The sequence below is a fragment of the Lactuca virosa genome, chromosome 3 (genome assembly GCF_052849685.1).
Source record: "Lactuca virosa cultivar CGN04683 chromosome 3, Lactuca_virosa_CGN04683_v6, whole genome shotgun sequence".
Classification (NCBI taxonomy): Eukaryota; Viridiplantae; Streptophyta; class Magnoliopsida; order Asterales; family Asteraceae; genus Lactuca; species Lactuca virosa.
This window is the reverse complement of record NC_136428.1, coordinates 66172971-66185296: the sequence shown is the minus strand read 5'-3', so window position 1 is coordinate 66185296 and position 12326 is coordinate 66172971. Positions and strand designations below refer to the sequence as shown.

Sequence of the window (12326 nt, the reverse complement as noted above, 5' to 3'; positions counted from 1 at the left end):
AACGAATGAGTTATGGTTGTTTAAAGTTTACATATATTTTTTTTTAAATCGGGTCCAACCGATTCTAAACCCGGTAAAAACCGGACCGGACCGGGAAAAAAACCGGACCGGTTTTGATGGATTTCTAGAACCGAGAACCGGCCCGGGGGTCCAAAAAAACGGTCCGGTCCGGTCCGGTTCACCGGTTTGATCCGGTCCACCGGTCCAAATGCTCACCCTAATATGCATGGTCTAAAATATGTTTGATTAATGACATTTCAAACCCCAAACTAAACCTTAATGAAACAATGGTATTACAGTCAAATAGGCCCAATGCAATGGACAAGCCGATGAGTAAGCCCATCACAATTAGATGAGCACAACACTAAATTTTGAAATAACCTGTTATATCATCTAAAGTTGAAAACGATAGAATAGATGAGTCTAATAAAATAATTTGGTCTAATATATTATTATATTTTATGGGCACAATACACCAAATAGGTCGAATACATAGTTCGGCCCAATACTTAAAGATAACCAATGAAATTATATTTTTTAGCACATTGAAACACACGATTTATTATATAATCATAGGTCCCTTTTCATAATCAAATTAGTAACATTGACCATAAGCTCTCGTTGTTCAACCCTTGTCTATCTATTTAAGGTAATTCATGTTCTTTTCATCATATCAAGAACTGAGATTTGTAACGAAGCAAACTGTATGTATTTTAATAAAAATGACGGATAATTTGTCATTAATATGCAAGTAAAACGATGAAACATACAAACTACTAACTATATTTTAGCGACAAAAGGTTCCAGCACAAAAGCTAGAAAAAATGAAAAATAGTGACATACTAGTGACTAATAAGCCACTGAATGCTTTAATTGTCGCCCTTAGCGACAGGTTATAATTCAATTAGTTGTAAGCAACCTTTTTACCAAGTATATGACTAATTAGTGGCGGATTGTCGGTTGCTAGTAGCTTAAATGAATGTCGGTATAGTTTTAATGATATTAAAATCACCGATGAGTTCAGTCCATCACCAATATGTACGTAAGGTTATCTACGGATTCACGTCCAATTCTGTCATCATTTTTGCATGTTTTTATAATAATGTTATAATTATTCATTTTAAATTATTTGGTCTTATTTTCTAAGGCTGCATACAATATACCAGATCATGAGTTTAAATGTTTAATCTTTGATTTCTCATGTGTTCTATATATAGTACAGAATTAGTGCTTTTTAGTAACCAAATCACAAGATACTCATTGATAATGATAACCAGCGATAATTTTATTAATAAAAAACAATATATCAAATTATGCCTAATAAATTGGTAATATAAATTACAATTTTATGAAAAATAAACATACTTCATCCATAAAACAAGACACTGATTTTCTTTTCAGGTAAAAGTTCATCTAAATTTGCTTTTTGCATGCAAATAGTTATTGCCATATGGACAAAGCTTGTTCTGTTGTTATTAAGAGACTTTTTATATATATAATCTAATTAAATTACATGTCAAATAAAGTATGACGATAGAACATCTTTTAGATATTTAAAACAATTATTTATGCCATGAAAAGTGGTTTTATATATTGAGAGCTACATCCATGATCCATATTAATTTCATAAAAACATCTCCCTCTTTTCCTTTTTATCAACAATCATTGGTCGAGTTAGCACACCTCTCTCCTTCTCTCTAGACTTTTCTATGTTCCCTTTCTTTAACTTATCGTTCCAGTCCAGATTCAGAAGTTGAAACGACCAAAAGAAGAACGATGAGCAACAGACGTTACCATAGGATGAAAATCATGTTGTATTTGGCATATGACAGAGGTTAACACACATATCCTATTTCCTTTTAGTGTGCTATTTACTTTTTTATATCAGTTAGAATGGATTTGATTAAAGGCAGTGAAAAGAAAGGGCTTATTTCCAAGACATGGGAACGATGCAAGTCATTTCGTGGTGGTGGAGCTAATAGGTCATCTAAGATCAAACGACCTTTCCTCAAGAAAAGTAGATCATGGCCTCCGATAGATGCAAAAGAAGGAAAAACGCTTAATATTGCTCCAAAGGGTTGTTTCTCAGTCTATGTTGGGCCTCAAAGACAAAGGTTTGTGATAAAAACTGAGTATGCGAATCATCCGCAGTTTAAAGCGTTTCTTGAAGAAGCTGAATGCGAATATGGATATAGAAAGGAGGGGCCACTTGAGCTTCCATGCGAGGTCAATGATTTCGTAAAGGTTTTGATGGAAATGGAAGATGGTAACGTGATTAGCGGTGTTAAAGGATGCATATTTGGTATGAAAGGAGATCAATATGAATCCCATCATTATCACAATCAATGTAAAATTGGAAACAAATAGTATTTTGGATTAATTTAAACGAAATTGGTTTTTATTTATTAACTTGATTGGTAGTTTCTTATTGTAGAGAATCTTGTTTTGGTTGTATGTGATTAAAAAATATTTAAAGATCTTTTTTTGTTTTATGTGAACTTATTCTTATACAAACCTAAAAGACCATGATTGTATGGGCAATATTTGTTATTCAATTATTGAAACACACTTTCAGAATTTTTTTCAGCAAAAAGTTAACCATGTGACAAGAATTTATGATTTGTAGATCATGGAAAAATAGCAACATCTTGAAACTTGAGCTCTTTTCGATATTCTTGAATCTTGATGCAGGCTTGAGTTCGATTAAAAGACTCGAATTACTCGAAGATCTCCATTAGAACTTTCTCGTCAAAACAAGATCAAGCTAAAAATATACACACTTTACTTTCATAATAATCATCGACTAAATGCTTACATATACCAAGGCTTCAGAAAACATCAATTCGCATTCTTGTAAACTCGAACTTGAGTCATGATACGTTTTGTCGTTTTGAGCTTATATTTGTACTCAAACTCGAAATTTAATACTATTTGATAAAGACTCGACTCCCTTACTTTCATATTTTCACCAATCCAAATATAGCATGCCAATTTTTTTTTCCTTCAATGGCAGGTGGGTATACCAAAAAGAGCATCGACATAAACAATGATAATCTCCTATATATTTATTAGCGGAATTGTATAAGTTATGTGCTATAAAATCTAATATATATAAATAATATTTGTATTATGAGATACGATACTAGCTAGTTGTTATCTTGTCATATCATGTAACTGTCGTTACTAAGACGATCAAGTTGTAACCGTAATTAAAGGCCTAGATTGTGGCTAAGCCATAACAGTGTTTGATTTACATTTCATAAAATCATAATATAGATTTATCGAGTAAGTATTCTTTCTGATCACGACATTTCTACTTGTAGGAGGTCGTGTTTGATGGCAACAAGTAACGTGTGATTTGTGGTGTATTTATTGTTTGTTCATGTATCTGACTTTTTAACTTTACAAACATTTTTATTTGAACGATTTGTTAGTGGTTAGAGGTTAGTATCATCAAGTTTGTATAATTTGCCAACGTCCATATTAGAACTCATGACCTCTAATCTAAAAGGCAAAGCTTCTACCAAATGGGTTAGTCCCATATTAACACAAACATATTTTATGCAGGGGCGGATATGGGGGGGTCACCGGTGGCACCAGCAACTCTTGACTTTTCCGGCCGCAGTGGAAAATTTTTCAAAATTTTTATTTTTTCTATTATCGTGCAACCCTTACTGTGAAATCCTGCGTCTGCTCCTGATTTTATGGTTGCATAATCTTACATTTTTTTAGAAACACCACGTCACCAACATTTATACTACTCATACACATCAAAATCTTATAGGTACAACCTTTTTTTTTTTTTTTTTTGGTATTTCTACTTCTTGGTTTTAAATGAGGTTCAAAATTTGTAGCTATTATTTTTAGAAACACCATGTAACCAAGTCGCCTTTCTATTTTGCTCGACATCAAAGGAACAACTGGGTAACTTCCTCCACAATGCATGGTACTATAGCAGTCCTAGTTTTTGCATGTTGCAACCTTTGTCCTAGACCTTGGCTTTAATCTGATCCGGTTTCGAAATAATACAAAATAAAATCTAGTTTGGCAATATTTGGACCGGATCCTATCCGCTTTTAGATGTAAAATGGAGGATCCAGTGTAAATAGATTGGAACCGTTTTGAAATCAGTTTTCCGATAAACACGTTTTGAGAGGTAAAAAACTTATATCGACACTTTTATCGTATTATTTTGAACTTGGTTTTGGTGTCGGAATTTAACAAAAAAACTCATGATTGATCAAAAACAGCCTAAATATTTATATTTTTGTCGTGAGGTAAGATGTTTTTTCAACCATTTAAGTGATCAAAACTATATTTTTGTACTTTAACTACTAAAAAGTAAAAATGATGTTTCTCATCATTTGTAATCATTTAAGTGGTTAAAAGCTTACTTGGAAAGCCTCCAAATTCTTGCATGAACCATAGGATAAAAATAATATTTTTCTAATATAATAAATAATAAGTATTCCATATTTTGAAAAATCCAGATTGTATGTGCAGTGTGCATCTCTAAGTCTATATAGGGATGTCAACGGGGGCAAATGGGATGATGAGTGCATCCCCCGCCCCGCCCCCGAAATGTCCAACTTTCCTACCCCTACGAGAACGAAGTCCCACGAGACTTTTTGACATCCCTAAATCTATGGGTCCTAAGAACCAGGGACCTCCGCCACCTGTATGTTAGCCCTAGCCAATATGATGAACTCTAAAAGGCTTTTGTCCATTTGGGTTGGTACACCATTGTCCATTTCTAGTTCCGGCCATCGCTTACCAATAACAAGATAAGATAAAAAAAAATTTTCATTTTGTAATTATGTTTGACACCCACACCTCAACAATTTATCCTACTAAGAATTCTTACAAAAGTATACTCTATAACATACACCAGACGTTCATATTTAAACCAATTCAGACCGGTCTAAAAAAATATAGTCCAGACAGGTCTAGGACCGATCTAAGATCGAGGATCCCTAAGAAGGTGGATTGGAAGTCTAAAGTTGATCCTCATTTTCAAAATTTTGGTGGTCCTAAAGTAGACCCACGTAGGTCTCCAAATAACCGGTCTAGAACTATCTTAAAAATTAAGTCCAGGTCATCCAAAATCTAAAACACCATTCACATAAGGTATTTTTTAATAAAATTTTAAAATTTTTTACAGTTACAATTACAAAATATGGTACCAAAGTTTAGTATTTCTAAAACACAGTTTGAAAACATACAAGAGTAACATTTAAATCAAAAGACAATGTTTTAAGTAAACATTATCTTATTCACAAAAAATCACTTCCCGATATTTAAATCTACTATTAACCCGTTACTAATCTCAAATATATATCAATATGATCGGTTAGGCTTTGGTAAGCCTAGTGAGTAAATCTCGGGGTTAGACACTTAGACATTATATGAATAGTATAAAAATGAACACTAGTTTATATACAAATATAAAAACCTATACCTCTTACAGATATCAACAAAATCATCAAAATTTATATATTTATATATACATAATAAAATAAACAATATCGTATAACTCAATGTCTAAAATGGAACAATGTTTCCAAACCCCCAAATCATATCGTTCAGTATTCTAATCATTTTCAAACTTTCTTAAATTTTCCCAAACGTTCTCAAACATCCTCAAAACTTTCACAAACATTCTCAAACTCCCTCAACTTTCTCAAATTTTCTTTATCATCTCTATTTTAATGTCCAATTCAATTAAAGAGTCTAGACCTCTAATATCTCCACCCATCCAAAATAATAAATGAATATAATAAAGATATAAAATTCAAATGCAATTCAAAACAATTCAAATTGTTCAAAATAATCCTCGCTTTAAAACTTTTTATCAAAAGTATCCTTAACTCATTAAAAAAGTCCCCAAGCAATATATATATATATATATATATATATATATATATATATATATATATATATATATATATATATATATATATAAAGTGCTCAAGCACGCACATACACAGAGGTAAGTTCAATTATATATATATATATATATATATATATATATATATATATATATATATATAAAGTGCTCAAGCGTGCGAGCACACACACAGAGGTAAGTTCAATTGAAAAAAGAAAAAATGTTGAGAATTGAAGAATCATTTTCAGCCAATCATTTATTTTTGCTGCAAAACGTTTCGACGTACCGAGCCGATCGAGGATGAGTAATATTCATATATGAATATAAATATAAGTGTATTCATATACGAATCCACCATTTCCCTCCGCCACCAACCACCACCAACCACCGCCACCACCCACCGCCGCCATATTCATATATGAATAAGTGTTTTCATATTTGAATAAGTGCAACACCGTGCACTACTTCAAAACTGCCCATGCACATTTCGAAATTGCCACTTAAGCGTTTCAGTGTACCGAGCCGATGGAACATGTCATATTCTTATATGAATACGTATATGGTATGTATATGGCAACTACATAAAAAATGTAAGTCTATTGGATCAATTAAGCCCAAATAATTAGTAGCCCAAACACATTTCTATTTTAATCCAACTAATATTAGCCCAAAGGAAAAATAATAGGGGAAAATAGCCCAAATAAAACAATTATCCAATTGCACAATTAGGTCCAATAGTCCAATCAGTTGAATGTCCGTTCCCAGCCTCCCATCGACGACTTCTTCTGCTTCTGTTCTTCTTCTGTTTTGATGGACAATCGACAACTTCCCTTCCCAAGTGCAAAAACTGGCGTGATGTGCAAAAATCGATTCCTAAGTGCAAAAACAGCTCCAATCCAAAGTCCAAGCCCTAATGAAGCAAGTATTTCTAATTTTCTATGGTTTTTGAATTTATCGTTATAATTGCTAAGCAAAATTCGAAATTGCTATGGTTTTCGAAATTCCAGTTAGTTGTAATTTCTATGTGTTTATTGAAGTTATTGGATATTTGAACGACGCGTTGCTTTGCAATGTTGAGACCGAAACACTTGTGAAAGTTGAGAATGAAAAGTAATTGAGCGGTTTCAAAAGATGTTCGTACGAAGAGGGCAAATTTAAATTGTAGTAGATCGTTGTTATGTTTTTAACTTTTTATGTAATGGATCGTTTTTTTGTATTAGACGTAATGAATTATTTTTCAGTTTTAAATTATGTTTGACCGGATTTTTTTTGGCAACCGCTACTATCAATTCCTGCGTCCGCCCTTGGAAATGAGTGGCTCATATTCATTCTCTAATTCTCAACCTTTTTTTCTCAATTAAATCCCCCTCTCCCCTCTCTCTCTCTCTCTCTATATATATATATATATATATATATATATATATATATATATATATATATATATATATATATATATATATAGGTTCAGGTGTTCGAAGTAATTATTGTGTTATTGTATGCATAAATGTGGGCCAATCAAAATTAAATAAAAAAAATTAAATAATTAAATAAATAAATAAGGGTAATTTAGTAATGTGATTAATAACTTCCAAAAATAACCCCTATAATCATGGTATTGACTTTTAACCTAATTTGTTATTCTAATTGACTTTTTCTAACCCTAAATTTATCCCATTCATAAATCGGCCTCACACCCTTACCATCGGCCGACCATAGCAACTCCATATCTTCAATTCGACATCAACCCAACTTCACATTCTTCGTTTCCAGATTTCTAACCCTTTCGCTCCGAATCAACAGATCATAGACCAAATACGAATCTCCAGGTAAACATGAAACCAAGAACAAGTTCTTTGCGAATCACAGTCAACAAATGTTCGAAGGTAACTTAATTTTGACTTTCGTTTGATCGGTGTTCTTCCACTTGAGTCCCGATTTCATTCGCAGGTGGTCAAGCCTCAACCAAACACATGCTCGATTCCGAGACCCATCTCATAGCGAATGAAGATCCAACCTTTGATTTCGGATTTGAGGTATGTCTGAAGAAATAGGACACGAAGAGGGTAAGTCTGAAGAAATAGGACAGGAAGAGGAATTAGGGTCTGGTAAACCAAGGGATGAAGATGACGGAGGAAAGTTTCGATTACAGCCTGGGGAGGGCACTTCTAGAGGTAGTAACGTGGATGTTAATTTGAATTTGAGCTTGGGAGGAGACCCTTCGTCTTCATCAGCTGCGACAGTGCTTGAAAGAGATGGTCTTGATCGTGATAGTCACAGTAAACGTCCCAAAGTTCATTCCCTTGCACTGTGAGACCCTCTTTCTTTTTATTTATTAAAAAAATACATGTTTTTAGTTGATCAATATGCTACTCAATCACCATTTGGTACTGGTAGTAGGTTTTCTGATTCTTCTATAGTTCTGATTCTTCTAGTAAATCTCGTGATTGTCTTTGGATTTAGTGGGATGAAGATAAGTCATATGCGTAAATGCCTTTTTCAGATATTTGCTTCAGCTAGTGGATGAAGCATTGAAAATATATGAAAGAATAAACAAAATGCTATTTCTGATGGTCAAGTCAATATCTTTTTTGTCAATTGAAAAGCTCATTCTTCTATCCCACTGAAGTGTTTGGTTTTAGCTGGTTTGAGCGGCAGATGTTTTCAAATTTGGAAGCTTGATTTGATAAATTTTCATACCAAACAGACCAAACTGGTTTTCTTCTGCCAATTATGAGCTTTGGGCATATTAGAATTTTCTTTATACAATTTCACAAAAAGAAAATCACATCTAGTCCTTAGTGTTCAAAAAATACACATGTAAATCTTAGGGACTAGATGATATTTAATATTGAAAGAAGCTGCAATCCGTAAGATTTATGTTATCATTGTTATTCATTTATAGTATTCTATCAGAAAAGAATGTTTTTTATGATAATCATGAACATATTCTGTTAGAATGCCCGAATTAATATAATTATTGGTAAATGAATTCCATTTCTATCATAATAGAATCACGAATTCCAATTATGTTAGAATGAAATATGTATATTTTCTCACTAATTTATTCATTGGATTTGTTTCCACAGAAACTGATGCTTGAAGAACGAACCACGAAATTTGAACGACGCCTCTTAGCAACATTATTCTTTCAGAATGTATTAGTGTCTTTGTTAGATTTTGATGTTTTTCTTCCAGATTTGAAAGTTTTTTTAGTTTTATTCTTTAACAATAAATGTAATTCTTAGCAATTGTTACATGTATTCTATAAAAATTAATGTAATTTTTGTTTTAATTCTTCAATTGATGGTTCGAGAATTTTGTTATTCTACAAGAAATTTTTAAAGTCATGATCAAGAAATATGTTCAAGAATATTTTTATTATTTTATTGTTCAAAAATATTTTTATTTTTGAACATACTCAAACATATTCTGTCAGAATGTCTGAATTAAAAACCTTATAATTCGTAAAATCGGATTTTTAAAATTAATAGAATCTATGATCCCTTAAAATATGCAATTTTCCTTTATTAAATCTATGTTAATTGACTAAAATACCCTTCTAGTTAAATTATATGGTATTTTTCAATTATATTTAATTCAATAATATATATTAATCACTTTCTTAAAATAAGTAAAATGATTAGCCCACATTTATGCATACAATAACACAATAATTACTTTGAATATAATAACCTAAGTATATATATATATATATATATATATATATATATATATATATATATATATATATATATATATATATTATATTTGTGAGAATGACCCCTTAGGGTTTGCATTATCATTATAATGCATAACACAATTACATAAAGAACCCTGAACTATACAGTGTATATAAACCTACATTAAACATAGGAAATAAACAATGCAATTAACACTCCCATTCGGTTTGAGCCGGAGGTTCTCGAATGTATTGTGAAACTTTCCTTTTCAGACTTGTTGGTAATGAACTGTTTTAAATATTCTTATTTATATATATATATATATATATATATATATATATATATTACCTCATAAAAAATACCAAAAAATATATATATAAATGTTTGATTGATTGAGAAAAATCATCAAATTCTTATTTTTTTCCTAACAATTGAGATTATTAATTTTTTTGTATTACCTCTCATCTTAAACAATATTATATATTCTTATTTGAATCAGTAACCCTTTCAAACATGTGTATGTCTCTTGTGAGAAAACAGTACTTATATATATACTAATAATATTTGTACATGAGGAAATTAAAAAGTCATTAATAAATGTTATTAATTTTTAAAACATGCAAAGTCATTTAGTTAAACGTAATATGCATAACTTATATTATTATAATTTGAGTACTTAATAATACCTAAGTTAAAAAAACTTTTAAATGGTTATGATTAATTGGTTAAAAATTGAAAGGTTTTGAAGGTTGCAAATTAACATGGTGCAAATAATATAAAGATTTTAGTCAATATTTAAGGACTCACTTGCTTTTTCTCAAACATTAAGGTGCTGATAATAAAATAGCATAAATTCCAACACCTTTTCGGTAAATCGAGAGGCGAATATACCAATGAACCACTGACTCGTCATCTCCGTCATCCGTCTTCTCAGTTTGTAAAAACCCTCCTCAGGATACCCCTTCCAGGATTATCCACAAAACCAGTAAGCAATGGCGCTCTCATTTACATCTCTGGTAAGCTTTACAATCTACTTTCCACGCTTCTATCCATATGTTTTGTGGCTTTAATTCGGTTGAACTTGTTCTCTCAGTCAAACGTTGGTTCGCTCCCAGCTTCCCGAAGTATCTCTCCGGTGAAAGCCGTGCATACCTCTTCTTTGAGTTCTACGAAGCTTGGTAAATCTACGTTATTAGCATCGTCGAGCTTTCTATCCAACTCGCTGCGGCTGTCGTCTTCAACTAACCCTCCGTTTTTGAGGAAATCCGGTGGTCTGACTGGCACCGTTAGGGCTAGTGCTCAGGTATATCTCCGCTTCTATACATTTGTATATATATAAGAAACTCTATCTTCCGCAGAATTATTATACATTAAGAAATCAGTTACTGTATGGTATAGGCTGCGAGTTAAACCTAATTATGTATCAGAAAGAGAAATAGTTAGTTCGTAAATGTAAATTGCAGTACACTCAAATGGTATTGAAATAGTTTCATTCATCTGATAGTTGTAGTTACTAGTTAGCGATTTGCAGATTTGAAATTCATGAATATCGAGTAATAACATATATCAAATTCAATTGGGGCAACATACAGAGGCGATTGCTTCTGTTTGTGTTTGTATATATATACAATCCTTACGATAACTTACAATCATGTTTCTTCTACATTCAGGAGGTGGCTACACAGGCAAAAGTAACAAACAAAGTATTTTTTGATATAAGCATTGGCAATCCAGTGGGAAAACTTGCAGGAAGAGTTGTGATTGGACTCTTTGGTGATGATGTGCCCCAAACTGCTGAAAATTTTCGTGCTCTCTGTACAGGTTCAGTATTACAAATCACAATCATCTAATTTCTTATATTATTCTCCTCAAATTTTAACACACAAATAGATTCAACTTATGTCTACTTCTCCCTTCACATCTTTCAGGAGAGAAAGGTTTTGGCTACAAGGGTTCTGCATTCCATCGTGTCATCAAGGATTTCATGATTCAAGGAGGCGACTTTGACAAGGGAAATGTATGTATAATGTATTTTTGATCCTTTTATCTCATAGTTTCTCCATTTCCTTGTTTCATTAAAGTAATTCTTTTTATACATTGCAGGGCACAGGTGGCAAGAGCATATATGGTAGAACATTCAAGGACGAAAACTTCAACTGTAAGAATCAACCAACCATATATTTTATAAAGTAAATTTACCATAATACCCTAACAGTTCTTTCTTTTTTACCATTACAGTGGTTCATACTGGACCTGGAATTGTTAGCATGGCAAATGCAGGACCCAATACTAATGGAAGTCAATTCTTCATATGCACAGTCAAGGTATATATCATAAGTCCATATTCTGCATAAACATGTAAGAAACTAAGAAAGTAAAAATAACATGTTTGTTTTTAGACACCATGGTTGGATCAGAGGCATGTGGTGTTTGGACAAGTTCTTGAGGGAATGGACATAGTGAAGCTGATTGAGTCACAGCAGACAGACAGAGGTGATCGCCCTGTAAAGAGAGTGGTTATCAGTGATTGTGGGGAGCTTCCATTGGTCTAAAATCAAGTAAAAGTTCAAAGTGTTCATTTTGTACTTGTTATTGTAGCTTTTTTTTCTAAGGCAGAGAGAGTATTACTGAAATGAAGACAACGAGGCGCGTTTCCTTAGACCAATCGACTGTTTGAGTTTTCATGTAAAACAACCACTCGTATACTGTTTCATAAACAGGTTTCATTTGAAATAATGAGTGGCCCATTTCAGTTTCTA

General features: G+C 32.3%; 2 protein-coding genes across 2 annotated transcripts; both read left to right on the top strand.

Annotated features, from left to right (window-relative positions):
* Nucleotides 1-1609: 1609 nt before the first annotated feature.
* Nucleotides 1610-2514, top strand: LOC145165875 (auxin-responsive protein SAUR72-like). Its single transcript, XM_079084790.1, has 2 exons — nt 1610-1834; nt 1910-2514. Exons 1-2 carry the CDS (start codon nt 1777-1779, stop codon nt 2365-2367), a joined length of 516 nt encoding a protein of 171 aa, XP_078940916.1. The 5' UTR covers nt 1610-1776; the 3' UTR covers nt 2368-2514.
* Nucleotides 2515-10439: 7925 nt separating this feature from the next.
* Nucleotides 10440-12326, top strand: PNSL5 (cyclophilin 20-2). Its single transcript, XM_079084789.1, has 7 exons — nt 10440-10583; nt 10661-10870; nt 11238-11388; nt 11496-11584; nt 11671-11725; nt 11806-11891; nt 11967-12326. Exons 1-7 carry the CDS (start codon nt 10560-10562, stop codon nt 12117-12119), a joined length of 768 nt encoding a protein of 255 aa, XP_078940915.1. The 5' UTR covers nt 10440-10559; the 3' UTR covers nt 12120-12326.

Excerpts from the sequence above, each read along its gene's own strand:
- PNSL5 (XM_079084789.1), top strand. The coding sequence starts at position 10,560 with ATGGCGCTCTCATTTACATCTCTG. Across the intron at positions 11,726-11,805 it reads CAAGGACGAAAACTTCAACT|TGGTTCATACTGGACCTGGA; the intron begins GTAAGAATCAAC and ends TTACCATTACAG. Across the intron at positions 11,892-11,966 it reads TCTTCATATGCACAGTCAAG|ACACCATGGTTGGATCAGAG; the intron begins GTATATATCATA and ends GTTTGTTTTTAG.
- LOC145165875 (XM_079084790.1), top strand. The coding sequence starts at position 1,777 with ATGAGCAACAGACGTTACCATAGGATGAAAATCATGTTGTATTTGGCA. Across the intron at positions 1,835-1,909 it reads GTATTTGGCATATGACAGAG|GCAGTGAAAAGAAAGGGCTT; the intron begins GTTAACACACAT and ends ATTTGATTAAAG.